The 23,130-nt window shown below is 37.8% G+C and overlaps 1 protein-coding gene across 9 annotated transcripts in view; it reads left to right on the top strand.

Annotated features, from left to right (window-relative positions):
• Positions 1-23,130, top strand: part of DIXDC1 (DIX domain containing 1) — a 66,468-nt gene that overhangs the window by 8,700 nt on the left and 34,638 nt on the right. For 5 of the 9 annotated variants that reach the window (XM_016149041.2, XM_016149040.2, XM_016149037.2 and 2 more), the window contains 2 exons: positions 1,870-1,935; positions 20,482-20,611. In XM_016149041.2, coding sequence (XP_016004527.2) covers positions 1,870-1,935; positions 20,482-20,611 — 196 coding nt within the window. The remainder of the gene's footprint in view (positions 1-1,869; positions 1,936-20,481; positions 20,612-23,130) is intronic. The other 4 variants (XM_016149045.2, XM_016149044.2, XM_016149042.2 and 1 more) reach the window with 1 other exon arrangement.

Here is a 23,130-nt window from a genome sequence, read left to right as displayed (position 1 = left end):
TTGACCTAGTTTAGCCTTTAGGGTTGCTTAATAGATCCAGTAATATTCAGTCTCTTCTGTTAGAGTCATATGATAAGGAAGTAGACAGGGACTTAAAAGCCAGAGTCAGAATATACTCCAGTTCCTCTGAGAAACTCTACTGAGGCTAAGAATACCAGACATATATCCAGTCATCTCTGGGGAATGATCCAAGCATATCTGAAGCTATTCTTCATCACCCAGATGCCTTAAGGTCTTTGTGGTTAAAGGCTGTGACCTCATTCTCTATAGCAAAGAATACTGCCATAGGAAATGAAGCTATGACTCTAATTGGTTAATTATTAGGGAACCCTGCAACATAGAGAAATCCTGCCCTCTGATTCAAGGCTTTCCTCTACCCACTGTTGGCCTCTGTTCTCAACCATATGCCACTATGCATAACTGCACGCAGAATTTTCTTCTACCACGTTCCCTGAATCTCAACACACCTGAAAAATTACTCACAGAATTGATCTGTATCACTGCTGTCAGTGCAGTCCGTTTTATTGACATGGTTAATCTGCATTGTGAATTATCCATAAGTTTTGGCTACTGCCACATTCTGTAGCCCACCCTGGCAGTCGTCCCCTGTCTCCTATGTTCTTTCTGGGTGTGGCTGGGCTTTTTATAGTTCTCATTTTCCCATTTTCCCATTCTGCCTCAAGCTATTTATTTGTTCTCTGCCACTTGGTTTTGATGTTGTCTTATGAACATTGTCTTTGGTTAATGAGCCAACATAACTTCTGCAAGTGTTTTTCTGGGGGCTGGACTTTGAAAAATATACTTTGGTGGTTATGTTGGAAGGTTTTGATAGACCTAAGATTATAATATGGTTTGGCTAATAAGCATTCATTCACTCATTTAGTTCATTTATCGGGTGAAGGGATGGATAAAATAATTGAATGACACCTGGTTCCTGCTTCCGAGGAATTTATAGGGAGAGATTTATAGGTATACAGAAAAAACATGATAGAATGCTTAATGTGATAAGTGCCATAGAAGAGGTAGTGTTTGTGGAAGATCATAGAGATATCTTCTACTTAACGATATCATGAAAAGTACCAAATATTTACCTACCTACCTGCTCACTGAGACCAGGCTTTTTTTTCCTGCTAGTCTGGTAAACATGCATATAGGCACTCAATTTAGCAGATGTTCACCGAATTACTATGTTTATGAGGCATTGTGCCAGACTCTGGAAATAGCAGTCAAATAACATAGAATCTATGCCCTAGTGGAGCTCACAGGTCAATGAAAATAAAGTAAATGTTTAGAATATCAAACCTGGGAAAATTGTGGTCATGTAGAAATCCTGCCTGTCAGGCAGAGCGAACCTGTGCCTGGCTGCAGCATGAATAGCCCGAGGAACTGAAAGTTGTGGGAATGATTTGTTAGAATGTTGGTCAACAGGAAATCATCTGTCTTAGCCTTACCATTTTAAATATATGACCTGGAAGGCATTCCCTACCAGTTTTTCTCCATGTAGAAAAGTAGAAATTTAAGCCCCACGTGGAGATCATCTGCTTGGCAGTCCCTGAGAAATACAGGAAGAGCCTTTGTCTGGTATCATCCCCATAAGGGGGTAGACTGAGTGAGGAAGAGGGTTGGCATGAGGAGCAGCTGCAGCGAACATCTCTCCTAAGTGCCTCCTGCCTTTCGTGGAGTAGGATTTGCAACATGGGGCCAAGCAGAGGCTTTCAGACATTTCCACACTGAATTCCTCTATGCTTTGCTGTAGAAATTTAAGGCCAGTTCAGTCTTTAATGTAACAAAGCAACACACTCCCCAACCTTCTTTTTTCTATCCTGACCAATTTCTCCTCACCCAAGTTTATTGGCTTTTTTCCCATAGGAGTCAATGCCAGCTAAACAGATGTTCCCTTGCAGCAAGCTATCGAGCAGTGTTATGTTCCTCATGGTGAGTGATGGGCTGGCCAGGCGTGTGGAGTGATAGGACACTGTTTGCCAGGTGCCACTCCCCCAGGCTGTTCAGAGAGTCTGGGGAGTACTAGAAATGCTTCATCAGCCCTGACTGGCCGTGTTGTCTAGGCCATAAGGACCAAAGAATCAAACTGAATGAAACTTCCCTCAATGTATTTTCTTATTCGTTATACCCAAACCAGGCCCATTTCAGTGGTCGTGGACATAACCTTCAGTGGTCAAGGGTTAAGGAACGAGTCCCAAAGGCCTTAAGGGTGGGTGGGCTCCATGCCCTGTTTTTAGGAGATGAAATCTTTCAGAAAGTCTTTAGCTCTTTACTTTCTTGTGTATTATCCTTTGATTGCTGGGATGAACACTAATAAAAGAGCCCTGCCCATCCAGGGAAGAAGAAATTTAATATTTTTATTCGTGAATTTTATTTTTACCTAATTAGCTACCAGGTTCAATAAATAAGTAGTCTTTCCTGATTCAGTAAAGCCCTGAAAGAGTTAATGGAAAAGAAATACTATATTATGGTCTTTTATTGGCAAAATTTAGGCCAATAATAACTAAAGGTTTCCAAACCTCCTGCCATCTCTCAACAAGGTCCCCACCCCCAACTCCTCATATGCTGCAGCTGAAGGGTCTCAAAGTTCTTAACAGGTATCTGGTTTCACTGTAAAACTGATTTCCTTTTGGGCAGTTCAGGTCTCCTGAACTCTCTCTCCAGCACACTACGGGAGGCTTGCCTCTTTTCTTGTTTGCTTTTCTTGTTTTCCAGCGGGGAGCCATAAAGCCCACTTCTCAGTTGTTTCTACACAAGGAATTGTAGGTCCCACAGACTTCCCCGGTGAAGCCAGGTCACTGCTTTTGCAACTCTAACAAAACAAGTTCCCTGTTGGAATTCTCTTTGACCTTGAGGCTTAGAGGAGATAGAGAGCAGAGGCTGGGTTTACAAACTTGTTTGGAAGGAAGGGCAGGGCCCAAAGAAAAACAGAAAGTACGTTACATTTGGCTGCAGGAAAGCGTTCGAAAATCAAGATTTCCTGCACAAGTGAAGATGGTAGACAGAATTATCTATACTGGAGAAGTTTTAACTTATATTGTATGGTTATTTGGAATATCTTGGAGGAAGCTGATGAAGAGTATAGAGTTACTAAGGCCTCCCCACACCAGCGACTCTCATAGCTTTAGAGCAGTCCAGCCAAAATCCCATTCAGACAGCTTTGACTGTTGCTGTGTTTACTTTTCTTTTCCCTGAGGCCTGACTCAGAGGTTTGTCATAAAACCCTCAGTCTTTTAGACTTCTGGATTACTCAGGCATCCTTCTAGCTCCCCTGGAACAAGTTAGAAATGTTAATTCTGGACCAAGGTTAGTTCTGTGTGGTCATCTCGTTCGATTGTCTTACCTTTTTTATTAGTTTGGTTGCAAGTGCCCAGAACCCAACTTGAACTAGCAGAGATAGAAAGTGGAATCTACTGACTCATGGAATCCAAGAAAGGCTGAAAAACTAAACCATGGAAAGGGTGCGAATGGAGCAATCTCATTGAAAAATCAAGAACTCAAACATTGGCAGGATATCTCCCTCTGCTCTTTGCCTCTTGTCTCTGGTTCTTTCTGTGGGTGGCTTTATTCACTTTGACTACATATGGCTTTTCTCTCTCAGGTGAGCAACATGGCCCATTGCAGCATCTGAATTTTATATCTTACAACTTGGTCAAAGAGAGACTGGGAGAAATAGGTGGGAGGGGAAGGGGACTGATTCCTTTCCTAAGTGCGAAATTGAAAAATTCCAGAGATCTGCTGGGCTTGACCAATCAACTAGTAAGACTAGTCAACTGGCTAGTGGAGGGGGTGATACAATACTAGCCCAGTCCGGGGGCCTGTGTATGCAGAGGGGGCATGTTTATACAGAAGGGGGAATCATTGTGAACTGGACAGCCACCCCAAGAGATGCTAGCTACCTTCCACCCCGTTCTTGTGGGCCTGTTTGGAAACTAATTGTGGTACCATGGTGCTTCTCCAGCTGTTGGTGGAAATAGCAAGATCTAGGGGCATGTTCAAGATATATTTCTTAATATTTCAGATATTTTCATTTTGTTGAACCTATTGTTTTTTTCTTCACTGACTAATTGAATTATAAAATGACAGTGCTAGAAGTAAACAAAATTCAGTGTAGGTTTTTTTTTTTTTTTTTCCCCTAGCTGATGCAAGAAGCCCTTAAAAGGTTATTTCAAATGGCTTGCAGGGGTGTAGAGAAGAGGGCTAAGGAGGAGGGCTGAATTCCTCACCCTGGCCTTAACCAGAGAAGCCCTTCATTTCTCTGTTTTACATATCTGGCTTTTATACATGTTATAATTTGAGAAAAGATTATGAGGCCAAAAAAAAAAAAAAAAAAGGAAAAAAAAGCTACTAGTTCAACCCCCAGAGAGTAACAGCCTCTTGCAAAAAGCATATGGTATTTCATCTGCTACAGAAGTAGCTCTAGTAAAATTTAAAACCAAACAGCAGAGCTACTCAGGGCGTAGGCTTGCACTAGAGGCCTCTTTTAAGACAAACTCTATGTGGGGGTGTGAGTAATGTGATTGGTCCTCATGGGTGTCTACTATGTCCTTCTGAGCTGAATGGGGCAAATTTCGCCCCAAGTGAGTGGAGACTTAAGCCCTACGCTGAGAAAGAGTCCTTGGCTTTGCACAGGAAAAAATTCAAGAGAGAGCCAGAGTCAAAGACAAAGTTTATTAGAGGAGTAATACTCCATAGACAAAAGCGTTGTCTCTTCTTAAAGTCAGAGAATGAGACCCTGAGCATCCAAAGAGCTGGGTTTATGTGCATTTTTTGATGGAAAATTTACTGACTGTGGGGAGTAAAGAATCGGAGAAAGGCTAGATTTAACTTTAACCTTTACAAGATACAGCTCTTGTCTTGTTTCTCCTCCGGTTTGTTAATGGTATGAGCGAAATACTGTTAACAATCTTCATAGGAATTTTTCTATATTCTGTAAGTTCCCTGTGGCTTGGTTGCTTGACTGGTCCACCAAGTTCTTTGTCTACCAGCACACAGCAGTTGGCAGTAGTAAATATCCTCAGAACTATTTCTTTTTCCCTAATACTGTGCTTCATATGTTCACCATCTCAGTTAAAGCATTATTATCCATTCAGGCATGTCTTTTTGGACTCTCTCTTTTTGTCACTGCTAATATCCTCTCAGTGACCTCTGACTTGTTGCTGGAATTTGTCCTTTTCTAACTATACACTTTAGTTTAGGCTCTCATCTTTTCTCATTTGAATTGCTACCTGGTCTCTTCATTGGTTTCTCCAAATTTGGTTGCTCCTCTGTCTTATCCCATATTCTATGCTGTGTCTGGAGTGAACTTCTAAGATGCAGGCCTCACAGTTTTACCCTGCTATTTCAAACTCCAGGCTTTCCTGCTGAAGGTCTTTAAACCTTAAGTCTAAGTGCTGGTAGGTCTTGTGCTGACCTATTTCTTCACCTGACGGTTCTGCCCACACACTGATTTGTTAACTGGCTGTTCCTCCAAGAAACCATATGCCTTCACGGCTTTTCCTTTGTTTATTTATTATTATTATTATTTTTTAATCGCCTCTCCCTAGGATGACCATCTCTCTTCTCCACCTGGTAAACATCTTTAAAGATCCAGCCAAGTGTCTCTTTTCTTCTTGACCCTTCCCCGATCCTTACATCCTTCCACCCTGTTGCTTCTGTGCGTAGATAACATTTTTAAACCTTTCTCTATTGCTGCAGTAATCACTTTGTGGTGTAGTTATTTCTGTGCCTGTAAGTTCTGGGTATGGCATAGTTCCTTGTAGTGTTGGTTGATTTGAATAAATGAATGTATGAAATGACAGGGTCTAGAAGGATGTGGTGAGATGGAATCTAACAAGTTGAAATTAATTAGAGGTAAATGTGGATCAAGAAGATCAATCTTAAAAGAACGAAGATGGAAGAGATTGGTTTAACAGCAGAATGTGTTAAAAATTACTTAGGTATTTTAGTTGATCAGACTACGTGAGTCAATACTGTGAGGCAGAACAAAAAAAATGAAGAAAGAAAAGAAAAAGGAAAGAAAAACTGTGAAATAATTTGAATGTCTGGTTTTACACCCAGAGACTTCTGTTTTGTTCTAGGTATCATGGTTTTAGAGGTATTTAGGACCAGAATAGCAATAATTCTTGAAATCATGTTTTAAATATTTTTTGAAAATATTATTAAAATAGACAAGTTACTGGCCAACATGATAAAGAAGAAAAAGGAAGAAAGCACAAATAGACAAAATAAAGGATAATGGAGAAGTAACCAATTAAACAAAAAGTTATGTGTCTTTGCAGGTCAATGCAAGTACATTTTTTAAAATTTTAACATTTTATTTTTTCATTTTTAGCTATCCCCCAACCCCCTCCCCTCTGGTAACCACTAGTTCATTGTCCATATCCATGAGTCTCCGTTTGTTTGCCCTGTTCATTTGTTGCTTTTAGGTTTATATCCCACATATAAGTGATATGTAATTTTCAACCCTTTCTGTCTGGCTTATTTCGCTTAGTATGATGATTTCAAGGTCCATCCATGTTGTTGTAAATGGCAATATTTTATCTCTTCTTATGGCTGAGTAATATTCCATTATATATATGTACCACAGTTTGTTTAGCCAATTATCCATTGTAGGACACTTCGGTTGTTTTCATGTCCACTCATGGCTCAGGCCTGCTGAACACTTTTAGAGGAAGTCACATAACCCTGCTGACTAATTCAATGACAGAATTATGATTTCCAGCCCTCCTGAGTCCTGGTGCCACCAGGAAATCTTTAGCAGTCATTGTTCTTTCCAGCCTCTCACAGGGTCCCTTTCCTGAATCCTTCTTCATTCTCCCTGTCCCTTTCACTCTCAGCAGATAAACTATCTACTTTATAATGAACAGGACGCTACTGGATTTGGGCTCCTTCAACTTCCCTCTTCCCCACTTCCAAATTTTCCTGTGTGTGGCTGTACAAATTTGCAGTTCCACCAGCAGTGTATGAGAATTCCTTTTTCTCTGCATCCTCTCCAACATTTGTTATTACTTTTCCTGTAGAGTGTAGCCATTCTAACAGGTGTGAGATGGTATGTCATTGTGGTTTTGATGTGCATTTCCCTAATAGCTAGCGATGTTGAGCATCTTTTCATATATTTATATGTCCTATAGGGAGAAGTGTCTGTTCAGGTCCTCTGCCCATTTTTTAATTGGATCATTTGTTTTTTGTTGCTGTTATTGAGTTGTATGGGTTCTTTGTGTATTTTGGATATTAGGCCCTCATCAGAGGCGTTGCTTGCGAATATATTTTTTCATTCGGATGGTTCTCTCTTTACCTTGTTGATGGTTTCTTTTGCTGAGTAGAAGCCTTTTAGTTTGATAAAGTCCCATTCATTTATTTTTCTTTTACTTCCCTTGCCTTTAAGGTAAAATTCATGAAATCTTCTTGAAGTCCAAGGTCCTTGAGTTTAGATCCTCTGTTTCCTTCTATGCGTTTTATTGTTTCAGATCTTATATTCAGGCCCTCCATCCATTTTGAGTTAATTTTGGTGTGTGGTGATAGACAACAATCTAGTTTCATTCTTTTACAAGTGGCTTTCCAGTTTTCCCAGCACCATTTATTAAAGAGGCTTTCCTTTCTCACTGTATGTTTTTGGTTTTTTGGTTGAAAAATATTTGCCCATATAAATATAGGTTTACTAGTGGAGTCTCGATTCTGTTTCACTGGCTTGTGTATCTGTTTTGCTTCCAGTTCTGTGCTGTTTTGGTTACTGTCACTTTGTAGTATAATTTGAAGTCGAGCAGAGTGATGCCTCCAGCCTCATTCTTTTTTTCTTAGGATGGCTTTGGCAATTTGGAGTCTTTTGTGCTTCCTTATAAATCCGATGATTTTTTTGTTCTATTTCTTTAAAAATTACCAATGGGATTTTGATGGGGATTGTATTAAATCTGTATGATGCTTTAGGTAATAAGGTCATTTTAACTATGTTGATTCTTCCAATCCAAGAACATGGAATATCTTTCCACTTCTTTGTACCTTCTTTGATTTCTTTTAGTAGGGTCTTATAGTGTTCATTATATAGGTCCTTCACACGTTTTGTTAGATTTATTCCTAGGTATGTTATTCTTTTTTGTTGCAATTGTAAAAGGAATTATTTTTTTTTCATTTCTTTTTCAGACACTTCGTGTTTAGAGTATAGGAATGCTATGGATTTTTGAACATTGATTTTGTATCCAGAAACTTTACCGTATTTCCTTATTGTTTCTAGTAATGTTCTTGTGGAGTCTTTAGGATTTTCTGTATAGAGAATCATGTTGTCCGCAAATAGTGACAATTTGACTTCTTCGTTTCTTATTTGGTTGCCTTTTATATCTTTATCTTGCCTGATTGCACTAGCCAGGACCTCCAATGTTAGATTTAATAACAATGGTGATAGTAGACAGCCTTGCCTTGTTCCTGATCTTAGAGGGAAGGTTTTTAGTTTTTCACCATTAAGTATAATGTTGGCTGAGGTCTTGTCATGTATGGTCTTTATTATATTAAGGTATTTTCCTTTTGTTAAATGTTTTGATCATAAATGGACGCTGTATCTTGTCAAAGGCTTTTTCCACATCTATTGATATGATCATATGATTCTTATTTTTTAATTTATTTATGTGGTGTATCACATTAATCGATTTGCATATGTTGAACTATCCCTGTGCCCCTGGGATGAAGCCCACTTGATCGTGGTGCATCATCTTTTTAATATGTTGCTGTGTTTGGTTCGTTAATATCTTATTAGGGATTTTTGCATCTGTGTTCATGAGAGGTATTGCTCTGTAGTTTTCTTTTTCTGTGTTATCTTTACCAGGTTTTGGTATCAAAGTAATATTGGTCTCATAAAATGAGTTGGGAAGTATTGCCTCCTCTTCAATTTTTTGGAAGAGTTTGAGGAGAATCGGTATTAAATCTTCTTTGAATGTTTGGTAGAATTCATTGGTGAAGCCATCTGGTCCTGGACTTTGACTTTTCGGTTGGTTTTTGATGATCGTTTCAATTTCCATACCGCTGATAGGTCTATTTAGATTTTCCAGATCTTCTTGATTCAGTCTAGGAAGATCGTATTTTTCTAAGTACTGGTCCATTTCTTCTAGGTTATTTAATTTGGTGTTATATACTTTTTCATAATCTTCTTGTATGATCCTTTGTATTTCTGCGATGTCAGTCATAATTTCCCCTCTTTCATCCCTGATTTTGTTTATTTGTGTCCTTTCTCTTTTTTCTAGTGAGTCTAGCCAGAGGTTTGTCAATTTTATTAACCTTCTCAAAGGACCAGCTTTTTATTGCATTTATTTTTTCTATTTTTTTTTTGTTTTCCATTTCATTTATTTCTGCTCTAATTTTTATTATTTCTTTCCTTCTGCTGACTTTAGGCTTCATTTGTTCTTCCTTTTCTGATCTTTTAAGATGAAGTGTTAGGTTGTTTATTTGGGCTCATTCTTGTTTTTGGCCTGTAATAATATGAACTTTCTTCTTATGACCAATTTTGCTGTGTCCCAAAAGTTTTGATATGTTGTACTATCATTATCATTCGTTTCTATGTATCTCTTGATCTCTCTTTTTATTTCTTCTCTTACCCAGTTATTCTTCAGTAGCATGTTGTTTAATCTGCATGTATTTGTGGTTCGTCCTGATTTCTTTTTGCAGTTGTGCTGCAGTCTCAAAGCATTATGATCAGAGAATATGGTTGGTATGATTTCAACCCTCTTATACTTGTTGAGACTATTTCCGTGTCCCAGTGTGTGGTCAATCCTTGAGAATGTTCCATGTGCACTAGAGAAGAATGTATAAGCAGCTGTTTTGGGATGGAAGGCTCTGTAAATGTCAATTATGTCCTGTTGGTCTAATGTGTCATTTAAGGATGTTATTTCCTTAGTGATTTTCTATTTGGATGATCCGTACGTATCAGACATTGGGGTATTTTGGTTCCCTACTATGATAGAGTTTTGGTCTGTTTCACCTTTAGTTCTGTTAGTAATTGCTTTACATATTTTGAGACTCCCTGATTGGTAGTATATATATATTAATAAGTATTATGTCTTCTTGGTGCATGATTCCCTTTATCATTATGAAGTGTCCCTTGACATCTTAATAATGTCTTATTTTTCCTTATAGATGTTTAATCACACTCGCTACCCTCAGTCTCAGGTTTTGTCAGTGTTAGCGACAGTTTTGGCAGCGTTTGCTCAGATTTTCCTGGGGCTCTGCTGTGTTTAGTTTTGGAGGGTATGGAGGGGATGGGCACTCTGGGTTGGGGGATGGGGACTACGGTTTAGTCTGGGTTTTGCCACTGAGGCTGGTAAATATCAACTGTGTTTGTCTGCTGTCCCCGCTTTTCTGCCGTCCCCATTTCTCTGCCTTCTGCCCTGATGGCTGAACACTGCCGCTGGCTGCGTGGAGCCACAGCATCCCCAGGCAGGGCTGTTCAGGGGTGTCGCTGCACCATCTCCCCTCCCCCTCCTCCTACAGGTAGCTCTGGCAGCTGGGCAGCCGCGAGAGGCATCTTCTTTATTTCTCCCTGTCTACTGCCCGACACCCAGGGTTCTGACCTGTGGTAGCAGATCCCACACTCAGACGTGCTGGTGTGCAGTTTGGGTGTTTTTTGTTGAGTTTTAGATGTTCAGCTTATTGTCGTTTCAAGGGGAGAGATCTGGGAATGTCTCTCATTCTGCCATGTTTAATCCAGTCTCGCAAATACATTTTAAAATGTTGATGAAATAAATAATTTCCTTGGGAAATTCTGATTATCGAAACTGGTAGAGGCAGAAAATTTAAACAGACCAATTTTTGTAGATGTAATAGAGAAGCTTATTAAGGAACTGTTCCTCAAAAAGGAAAAAAAAATTCCAGGTCTCGATTTTTTTCACAGGGGAATTCTACCAAACCTGCACATATCAGATAGTCCCAAAGCTCTATAAATTATTTAAGAATATTAAAAATAAAGAGAAACTTCCTATTTCTTCATATGAAGCAAAGATAATATTAGTACCTAAATATAATAAAGACAGTGCAAAAAAGAAAACTTATGAAAACTTATGAAGAAATGCCACACATATAGTACTAATATAGTACTAATAAATATTTTATTAACGAACAGCATCTAAAACCACATTAAAAATGTAATTCACTATGATCAGGTGGATTTAATTAAAAAAATTCAAGGCAGGTTCATTATTAGGAAATCTATTAATATCACATAGTACCATATTAATAGGTCTCAGAGAAAATAATCATAAGCTTATTGCCATCAGTGCTGACAAAATTGTCAAAATTCAACATCCATTCCTCATAAAAACACTCAAGAAAATAACACGGTGGATAGTAACTTAACATGAGAAAATATATATACCTTAGTTCTAAAACTTACTAAATTGGGAAACACTACAAGTATTTTCTCTAAGTCCACAAAAAAGGGAAGTATGCCCACTATCTCTACTGCATTACTGTGCCAGACTTATTAGCCAGTACAATTAGACTAAAGAAATTGAATACAGGCATAAGGGTTAATAATGAAGTAAAACTATTTCATTTTACAGATGATACGATAGTAATCCTAGAGACCGCAGAGATTCATTGACAAAACTCAAACGATAAAAGATAAGGTAACAGGTTATAATATTAACATATTGAAATCAGTAGCTTTCATATACACAAAAAAGTAACCAATTAGAAAACATAATGGTAGAGAAAACCTCATCTATAATTACAATGAAGATTGAATACTTAGAAGTGAACTTAACAAAAAGTGTATAAAACATACAGGAGGAAAATATTAAAACACTATTGAAAGACATATTTGAACAAATGGAATGACAGCACCTGCTCTTGATTAGGATAATTCAACATCATAAAGATGACTATTCTCCCTAAATTAACATATATATAATCCCAATAAAAATTCTTGTTGTTTGGAAGTTAGATAAATAGATATTAAAGTTCAGATGGAAAAATAAACATGCACGGATAGTTAAGAAAACAATAAAAAATATTTTTCAGGAGGGGAGGGACTAGCCCTATTAGACATTAAAATGTACTATAATGCTTTTATAAATAAAACATCGTTGTACTGGTACTTGAATAAAGAAATACACAAGTGATATAGAATACAAAGCCTAGATATATACACAAGAACTTGCAGAAATTTAGTATATGATAAAGGTAGCTTTCAAATCAGTGGGATAAAGAGGTACTTTTTTTTATATTTGTGAATTTTAATGAAACATTTATTACTTTCAATTTTCCAGTTTTATTGTATTATTTAGAGCCCATACAAATTTATTTTAGGACTTGAGCATTTTATGGGCCTCTGAAAAAGCTCATGGGCTCCAGGATTTGTGTCTATGCTGCCCAATGAATTAAATAACTCTGAAGATGCTTGATCCCAGAACTATTTTGAGTGAGGAAAAACAAATCCTCAAAACATGAAGCCAAGAGACAGAGCCTTGAAAAGAAACTAAAATAAAATGTCGGGTATTGTCCAAAGGTCAAAGAGTGGAATCTACGTGAGACAGCAGGACAAAGAGAAAAATTTGACATTAAACCTGAGAAATAGTTGTGAACGAGAGGAAGGATGGGAATGGGTGCTTAAGCAGTAAGATCATTGCAGGCATTGGTGCCTCTGTGGTCTTTGTGGTGGTTGGAGCTGCTGAAAAGCTGGCCTTTAAGTATAGCACTTTTTTTTTTTATGGTTGATCTCAGATTTAAAAAAAAAAAAAAGTGCATTTCACTTTCTGGCTCCAAATAACTACTCCCCTAGACTCTAGAACTCCTGACTGACACCATTCTTATCCTCTCCCATTTTCTGAGAGATCCCTGTACCTCCCCTTCTGGAATTCTTGCAGGAGGTAGTCCCTTCCCTGGGCAGCCCCAGGGTTCTTTCCTTGGAGATTTGTCTGTCCTGAACTTTCAATGAAGAGTCACTGCCTCTCATTCCAGAAGGGCCTGTATTCTTTCTGACATTTTTCTATCTTGATTTGACTTGCCTAATGGAAATTGTCTGTTCAGTTATTGCAGCAGATTCCTTCTGCAGGTGGTTTCACGTCTGCTCCCAAGATTCTAACTCAAGAGAAACTTTTTAATAAATAGTGCTGAAACAACTTGGTAGCCATTTGGAGAAAGATAAATTGGATCCGTATCTCACATCATACACAAGAATAAACTCCAAGTGGATTAGGGATCCAAATGTAATAACTGGAACCATACAAGAACTAGAAAAAAACAGAGGTGAATTCTTCTTCTTTTTTTTTTTTTAAACCATGACTCAAAATTCAGAGGCAATAAAATAAAATATCAATAAATGTGGTTATATAAAAAGAAAAACTTTTTTATGCCTTCTCCCCCCAAAAAAAACTCACTGTAAAAAAGGTCAAAAGGCAGCTGACAAACTGGGAATTATCTGCAACATATGTCAAAGACAAAAGAGTAACACATTCCTAACATATAAAGAATTATTTTAAATGGAGGGACAAATGACCAAAAACCTTGATAGAAAAATGGAAACCATCATGAACAGTTTATGTAGATATGCAAAAAGATATAAAATATATAAAGTGGTTCAAAATAGTACAAAAAGAGCTTCAAACTTATAATTAAAGAGATGAAAATGAAAACAAGACTAAGGTACAATTTCTTACCTATCTCATTGGCAAGAATTAAAAAGTATGACAACATATTCTGTTGGCAAGTCTGTGGGAGAGCATGCTCTCATGTATTGCTGATGGATTACAAATGGATACGACCTTTTTTCAGGGAATTTGGCAATATCTAATAATATTATTTACTTACTTGCCTTTTTACCCAGTAATCCCACTTCTTGGAATCTACCTTGAAGATAGACCTCCATCAACATGAAAATGCACATGGTTAGGGTTACTCATTGCAGCATTGTTTTAAATGCAAAATATTGGAAAACACCTAAACGCCCAAATAAAAAAAAATGATTGAATAAACTGTGTTATATCCATGTAATGGAGCACTATGTTTCTGTAAAAATGAGTAAGGAAGATCTCTATACCAATTAGAGTGATTTCTAGAATATATTAAGTGAATATTAAATGAAAAGCACAAGTGCAAAAAAAATCAATACTGTATTATTTTTATATAAGAAGAAAAGGGAAATAAGAAAGTATGTATTTTTTTTTTCTGGGTAAACTGGAACTAATGAGATTTGTTACTTACACGGTTGGATAGTAATGAGCTGGAAAGAACGGAGAAAAGGGAATGGAGTAGAAAGAATTTTGGGGGAGTGACACTTTTCTGAAAGTCTGTGTCCTCAGACTTTTAGAATCATGTTAATCTTTTACCTATCCCCAAAGTAGATAATTAACATCAACCTAAATGTGGAGAGAACCCAAAATGGACTACAAATGGTAAGAAATGAACCTGTGTTACATATGAATACTAGAACCTCAACGAAGGGATGGAGAAGAAAAGAACTAACTTAAGTCATTTCGGAAGCAGTATTTTGACTAAGTACTGTAAAGCTAAAGACAACTGTGTATAAATATTATGTTATGGTTAGTATTTTTCCCATAAGGTATTGTTTAGAAGTTTGACGCTATTTTATGTGTTTTCTAGAATCGAGCAAATATTAGTAAATGTATTGTGGATAGTGAGAGTCAGGTTTTTCATTGTGGGAGGAAGGAGTTACGAAAGGAAAAGGGAAAGGAAAGAATGAACCCTGTGGTGTTGGGTTGGAGGAGGGATCTGTATAATTTATGGTATAATTCATGATGCGTCTCTATTAAGATAAGTAGATATAGGTATGTATGTATATGTATATACATATGCATATATACATATATACACATGCATATGTATATACATACTGCTACAAGGGACAAGAATGTTATCCCAGTAGCAATGAGCATACTTCATGTCCAAATTTTGGTTTCTAAAATCTATTCTCTATAAAAAAGAACCAGAGTTCTTTTGGGAAATAGCTGATTCCAGAGCTGGGGCAGGGAAAGTACAAGATGAGGAATCTGGAGTATCTTATGATACCAGAAAGTAAGGAAGTGCTTAAACAAATGATCAGGCCATATGATCCAGCAATCCTACTTCTGGGTCTATATTCAAAAGAATTGAAAACAGGATCTTGAAGAGATATTTGTACACCCATGTTTATAGGAACATTTTTCACAATAGCAAAGAGCATGTCCATCAACAGATGGATGGATAAACAAAATGTGTTTAATTGTATAAACACACAATTAAATATTATTCAGCCTTAAAAAGGAAGGAAATCTTGTCACATGTTACACCATGGATGAACCTTGAGGACATTATTCTAAATGAAATAAGCCAGTCACAAGAAGACAGATACTATATGATTCCACTTACCTGAGTTGTCGAAAGTAGTCAAATTCATAGAAACAAATTAGAAGGGTGGTTGCCAGGGCTGAGAGGAGGAAGAAAATGTGGAAATGTTATTCAATGGATATAGAGTTTCAGTTGCAGTATGAAAAAGATCTGCAGATTCTTTGCACAGCAATGCTAATGTGCTTAACATTACTGAACTGTACACTTAAGAATAGTTAAGATGGTAAATTTTGTTATGTGTTTTTTACCACAATTAAAAAAAAGTGACTGGGACATATGAAAAAAATACAGGAACCAACATGAAGAAGCCAATATTTGTTCCCATGGCCAAATCTGAGCAATTCGAGCAGCAAAATAATGGTAGTAATGGATTAATATAATAAATAAAAATAAAATTAATATCCATGAGCCATATTGATATAAATAAATAAATTAATGGGGGAAAAGAGAGGAGCTCTTCCTCATATTATGAATTCCGATAACTGTAGAAGGAATGATGATTAGAAAATTACCGTTGGGGAACACCATAATAATGTTGGAAGAAAGAACAATCAATGGATGTTAAATTTAAATTGATAAATTGATGATAACCAAAAGGATATTTTTATGGTCTCATAGCATTTTCCCACAAGATAATTAATTACAAAGGGAAAAACAGCAACTTTACAGCAGAGAAACCTGGAAGACAGTACCTTAACCAAGTGATCACAGGTAACATCACCAATAATAAGATGTATTGTCATCGTGTGCCTTTTGATGGGATGCACTGATAAGAGCAGAGTATAACTTCTGTGGTATTCTTGTCAAAAATTTGTAACCTGAATGTAATCATTAGGAAACTTCAGACAAAACCAATTGTCTGAAGTTGAGGCACACTATACAAAATAACTGGGCTAATATTTTTCAAAATTTTCAAGATCATAAAAGACAAAGACTTAACAACTGTCCCACATTGGAGAAGAGTAAAGAGATATAACAACTAATTGCAGTGTGAGATAGATCTTGGATTGGATTCTGGACCAGAAAAAGGACATTAGTGAAACAATTGGTGAAATTTGAATAAGGTCTGTAGATTACTAAATGGTATTGTGTCAGTGTTATTTTCCTGTGCTATGGTTATGTAAGATGTAAACATTTGGGGAAGGTGGGTAATGGGTATAGAGGAACTCTGTGCCATTCTTGCCACTTTTCTGTAAGTCTGAAATTATTTCAAAATGAATAAACAGTAAAATAAAAATAATACTTAGGGGTTTTGGATAACCCCTAGTGTGTGTCAACAATGTGTTCTGGTGGCCAAGGAAGGAAGGAAAGAAAAGGAAGGAGAAAAAAAGGATAAATACCTTGAATGAGGAATTTGCAAGTCTTCTTTTATACAAAGAGTACTATATTAACATTGTAGATGTGATGGTTTCGGAGAGGTTTAGATAAAAATATCAGTAATACTTGAAACCATTTTATGTAAAGAATAGTTAACCTTAGCTTGCAACTCTGTATATTCCTGGGAATACTTAAGGAATCTTGATATACCTGTCCCCACCCTCAGAAATTCTGAGTGGTCTATGATGGTAGTCCAGACATGGCATTTTTTTAAAAGCTTCCCAAGTGATCCTGATGGGTAATTAGGGTTGAGATCCCTTGGTTAAGGGAATTGGAATCTCTAGTTAGAAAGCTCAAGTTAGCTCTACAAGAATCATGGGGGAGTGGGGGGACCTGGTAAAATACAACTTTTTGAGTTTTACCCTCTGGAGAGGATTTGGTGGATTTGGGGTAAGGTCTGTCTGCACATCAGTATTTTTTAAAAGCTTTCCTTGTGATTTTGATGGACAGCCAGATATGGGAAGAGTGGGCTGGATCAAACTTCTCGAACTTTAATGTGCCTGTGAATCACCAGGGGATCTTTTTAAAAATAAAGGTTCTGATTTAGTGGGGCTGGGTGGAGCCTTAAATTCTGCATTTCTCGCCAGGCTCCCATGTGATGCTGATGCTGCAGGTCTGGGGATCACACTTGAGTAGTAGACAGCTACTTAGTGTAGAGTATTACACAAGAGACTCAAGTACTGGATGTGGTGGAGGAAGTGATTTAGACTAAGGTGCCTTCTGTTCTGAGAGTTCAGGTGAGGTCACTTAAAAGCCAGAGGTGCATTTATTTAGGTAATCCTGTGATAGAGTGGAAAAGAGCATTGGCTTGGGAGTTAGACTGAATTTCCTATTTGTAGCTTACTCTCTGGGTGACCTTGAGCAAGTTATTTCGCCTTTTCTGAGTCTCACTTTCCACTTACAAAATAGATACAATAAAATCTCCCTGGCAAATTAGCATTAGAGAAAATGTGTTTAAAGACCTAGCGTATCCCTTAACACAGAATAGGTGTTCTAAAAAGTGATGACTATTATCGTTTATGTTGTAGAATCCTCTTTTGTTGGAAGACCAGAGCAGTGATTAATGTGTATGGAAAGTACTGTTAGGAACTTCTAATCACTTTTGTATTAGAGACGACTTCTATTCAACAGCCCTTAGAAGGCTATGGTTACTTAAGTAGAAATTATCTTGGCCTAATGAGAACTACTTGTTCTTATCTACCTCCGCATAATTAACTTTTGCAGTCATTTCAAGTCTTGGCCTGACGATCTGACAAATGATTCACTGATTCAAACAAATATTTGTTGAGAACCCATTTCTCTGAGTCCAGCGATTTCTGAACTGTTTTAACTCCCTTCATAGAGCATCGTTCAGACCTGAGCTCCTACAGCCTAACTGTCCCCTTAGTCTCTTTTCCTCCCTCAACTCCCTGAAATGTTCTTTTAGCACCCTAAGCACCCCTGTCATAGCACTTGTCTCTCTACCAGCCTCAAGCTTCTTCTCCTCTTCCCACCTTCCTTTTTTCTCCTGCAAGCTTCTTGGAGGCCTAAAATTCTTTGTAGCCCTGTAACTTATTAGTACAGTGCCTGCGCTCAAATTATTGTCGAACTGTTTATGTGACAGGACACTCTTAAGGAGACCAGAGTCTGAGGTGTGTGGGAGGGTCAGGGAAGGCTTCATAGAAAAGGTAATATTTGAGCTGATACTTAAAAGGAGATGCTAGGCAGAAGGAGGTTGAGTGGCTAGAAAGCGTGGTGGTTTGGGGGCACCGCACATCGTTTAGATGAGCTGAAGCATGGAGTGGGAGTATATGGGAGAGTAGTGAGTAGAGCTGGAGAAGAGGCAAGGGCCAGCACATGACAGACTTTGATGCAGCTTAGGAGACTGGATTTTATCTTAAGGGTAATGAGAGGCCAGTGAAAGACTTTAAGCAGGAATGTGTGGAGACTGGGTTGAGGGTGATATTAGCTACAAGGAGATTGGTTAGGAGCTTTTAGTTTATACATGGTTAGGAGTTTTTATACATGAGCAAGGTAAATTAGATCCCAGCTGTTAGTTACTCTTAGTGCCTTTCTGTTTTTAACTCCTTCTCCCTAGAGCAGAGTGGTTTACTGTGGAAGCGCCCTTTGCCTGGTCTGCCTCATACAGTGCTTTGGCCAGGCAGTGGGAACAGACCTTAGACAGGAGCCTGGCGCATGTTAGGCAGAAGGTGCAGCCGCTTCTGTTCTGTGGAATGAATTAGACAGCAAGAGGCCATTGGTAAATGCTTGGACCACATATACTGGGTTTCAATACCAGGTCTGCTATGTCCTAGCATTGAGGACATTGAAGAAGAAAATATATAACTTCTCGGAACCTCATCCATAGACTGGAGATGGTGCTGAACCTTCAGTGCTTTTGTGAGAATTGAATTAGATTATAATCATTAAAATAATAATGACCATTTAGTAAGCATCAATTATGTAGCAGCCCTGTTCCCGGTATATTCATTAGCTCATTAAAACATGAATAAAATGTCAAAACTAGTATTTAGCTCATGGTAGTTATTCAATAAATATTAGATTCCTAACCTCCACCTGCTGATCACTATACTTCCTATAGTTTGTCAGTAGCTAATAGATTATTGTCTTAGTAGTGTCTTCCAAAGGACTTTATTCCCACAAATCAACATAAATAAAATAATGAAGATTTAATTTAAGCTCGGGAAGCAGCCAGTGCATAATTTCCAACATCATTTTATTAAGGAAGTATGTGGGGCTTAGAAATCAACTCTACTTTAACAAAATTATAATTTAATACTGTTAGCCCTTGAACTTAAATTTTAGGTTTAGGGCCTTGGGTTCTACAGAAACCAGACAAAATTGCTCCCTGTATTATGACATTTTTACTGTGCTATTTTGATATTTAGTGCTCATCGCTAGACCAAATAATCAGAATAAACACCCGCATACTACTCTGTTTTAGGGACAGATTGAATATGTAAGGTGGTCGGAGGGTTGGGATGAGTTATACGTCCCAATCTGGGCCCAACGTGCTTTGTCTGAAAACAAACAGAAGTGCCCATTCTCCCTCACTCCCCCGCCCCACCCAGGCTTCCTCGGTCTTCAAGCACACTGCTCACAACAGCCTTTTTTTTTTTTTCCTTCTTTTTACAGGTTTTAGGTGACTAAATCCTCTTTGACAATATAAAGCATGGATTATAACTAACTCTCTAGCAATCCCAGGGTTATGGGCTCAGGAGAATAAATCTTAGGTTGAGTGTGAGATGATTTCAGTTAAGTCTCATTGTAAAGAAAGCTACTATGGGAGAGGTGGTTCTGAGCTTGGTTTGCTGTTTATTCCTGATTCCTCAAGCTCACTTCTCATAAGTCTCACAGTCCATTGTACAGATGGGACACGAGTGATTGTTCCCGAGAAGCATGATAGGTTGCTGGCAGCAGTGATTGTACCCCAAAACTGGCTGTGGTTCTGGGCTGTGCCCGCATCCTTGGTCAACAGAGCAAAACTCAAGGGAAGAAGGAGTCTTAGTCATTGAGACATTCGTCTGCTTATCTGTGTGTACATTGCCATGCAGGTCAGAGGTTAGCTTATCCTTAGAGACTAGCATCAAACTAGAGATAGTTTTAGAACATCCTCCGTGTCTGACCATCTTTCTTCCTCCTTCCCTTAAAACCTCCCCCTCCCTCTGGATATAGATTGCCCACCATAGCTCAATCTCAAATGTTGCCTTAGAGGGTGCAGGGTAGATGTTTAGAAAATATGTCACCTTTTCCTCATTTTCGCCTTTCATTTTCCAGCAACAGCTACAGGCCTACGTGGCCTGGGTGAATGCACAGCTGAAGAAGAGGCCAGCAGTGAAGCCTGTGCAGGATCTGCGACAGGATCTTCGGGATGGAGTGATCCTGGCATATCTCATCGAGATTGTTGGTCAGTTGGCTCTAAATTCTGGTGCTAGCATAAATGAGAACCTGGCCTTCTTTATCCTCCATATGCCCTTCAGAGTAAATTGCCGCTTCTTTAAAATACATGGAAATAGACTTAAAATACTTGCCCAAGGTTAATTCTTTTATTTAATGGTCAATAAAAGCTGTGTGCCAGGTACTGTAGTATGTTTTGGGAGTATGATAATGAGCACAATGTAGTTGGAAGGACTGAAAAGTGAAGTCATTTCCATTAATGTACTTAGTACTCCATGAAGTAAGTACAGATAGGAGCACATGGGGGGCGGTCACCCATCCTAGTCTGAAGGGTACAAGAGTGGCTTGCTGGAAGAACTGATGTCTGAGTGGAGGCTGGAAAAGGAGGTAGTAGCCAGGCAAGAAGACAGTGTTACCAGCAAAAGGCGATACTCATTCTATGCTACTACTGCAATACTTCATGAAAGGGCTTATCCTCTTGAAGTTGTCATTGGTCATTCTTGTTAGATGATACTGTAACTTTATTTCCATATCATTTGTCTATAGCTCTGTTATATTATTTCCTTTGACCAAATGGTAATTGTTTACCTGTCTCTTTAAGAGAAAGTACAGTATAATTTTTTTTTTCTGTTTCCACAACTTCTACCCAAGTGCTTGGCATATATTAGGTACTCGAACATTGATCGTTGTATTAGTCAGTTGACCTTGCTTAAAGTCTATGAGGGAAGTGGGGGTTGCAAGTGGTATGGAAGAAGCAGGTTTGCTACAGGTAGCCTATACATGCATACCTCATTAAGACAGCTCATGGATTCATCAGAGTATCCATTTATAATTATAATTACAATGGCAACAGTAATAGCACCTGCTATTTATTGAATACTTTCTGTATCATTTAATTTCATTTAATCATCAACCCTTGAGAAACAGGTAGTATGATCCCTATTTTCAGGAAACAAGCTTAAAAGAGAAGAGTTATAAAAATAAATTCATGAGCACTTAGAATATATCAAGCATTGCGCTAAGCATGCTACTTAGAATGATTTATGACATGGGTATGATATGAGTACCACTATCTTACTCGTTTTACAAGGTTTATAAAGGCTAAGCAACTTTATAAGATCACATAACTGTAAGAGATAGAGCAGATGTACAAACCTAGATATGCTAAACATCTAATTTTTCACTTATTTGGATAGATTATACTTGGAAATATAAAAATTCAGAAAGTACAAAATAGTATAAAGCCAACAGCCTTTCCTATGTGCCTCTGCTAGCTACCTGTCCTCCTTTCTGGAGGCAACCAGTGTTAGCAGTTTTTTGCATTTCTTTCTAGAGATGTTCTGTGTATATACAAGCAATATGAAAATGTTGTCTTGTTCTTGTTCAAAAAATTGTTCTTGTTTCCCAAAAACCCATGTTTTTTAGTGACATTATTCTGTGACTTTGCTAAAATGAAAACTTACTAATTCACTTCCTTTTCCCGTATTCATTCTTTAGGCTTTTGATCCCACTACTGAAACTGCTCTCCTCAAGGTCACAACCTCCACTTTGTGAAATCCAGTGACTGGGCCTCAGTCTCCATTTTATTCAGCTTAACAGAACTTGACACAGTTGATCACTCCCTTCTCCTTCAAACACTTTTTTTAAAAAATTTGTTAGGGCGACATTGGTTAATAATAACATTATATGTTTCAGGTGTCCATCTTTATAATATGAACATCTGTATACTCTATTGTGTGTCCACCACCTGAAGTCTAGTCTCCTATCACATATTTGACCCCCGTAACTTGATTTATCCCCCCCGCCCCAGCCCTCTTTGCCTCTAGTAACTAACATTCCGTTGTCTGTATCTATGAGTTTGTTTGTTTGTTTGTTGCTTTTTGTTTTATATCCCACATATGAGTGAAATAATTTGGTGCTTGTCTTTTTCCTTCTGACTTATTCACTTAATATAATACTTTCCAGATCCATCCATGTCATCACAAATGGCAGTATTTCATCTTTTTTATGGCTGAGTAGTATTCCTTAATATATATGTACCACGTCTTCTTTATCCAATTATTTGTCAAAATGAATGGGACTACATCAAACTAAAAAACTTCTGTACAGCATAAGAAGCCATCAACAAAACCAAAAGGCAACCAAACATTTTCTTTACTCAGTTTCTTGGACCCTGTGGACTTAGTTTTCTGCCTTCCTCATTGGCTCCCTGTTTGCTTTACTAGCTTTTCTCCTTTTTCCTGACCTCCGAATGTTGTAATTCTCCAAGTTCAGTCCTTAGCCCCTTAGTATATCCTCTATCCCTAATGATCTCTTCTCAATGTATATCTTTAGGCCTAAAATTTTCCTTGAGTTCAAAACATGCATATCAACTTCCTACTCAAAATGCAACTCTAACTTCATATGTCCTAATCAGAACTTTTGATTTTCTTCTCCCCACTAATCCTTTTATCTTCTAGGTTTCTTCATCTGAGTAAAGCATCACAGTACCATTTGCCCAGCTCTTAAAGGAGAACACTTAGAAGTTGT

The sequence above is a fragment of the Rousettus aegyptiacus genome, unplaced genomic scaffold (genome assembly GCF_014176215.1).
Source record: "Rousettus aegyptiacus isolate mRouAeg1 unplaced genomic scaffold, mRouAeg1.p scaffold_m13_p_5, whole genome shotgun sequence".
Classification (NCBI taxonomy): Eukaryota; Metazoa; Chordata; class Mammalia; order Chiroptera; family Pteropodidae; genus Rousettus; species Rousettus aegyptiacus.
This window is presented reverse-complemented; position numbering and strand designations above follow the sequence as displayed.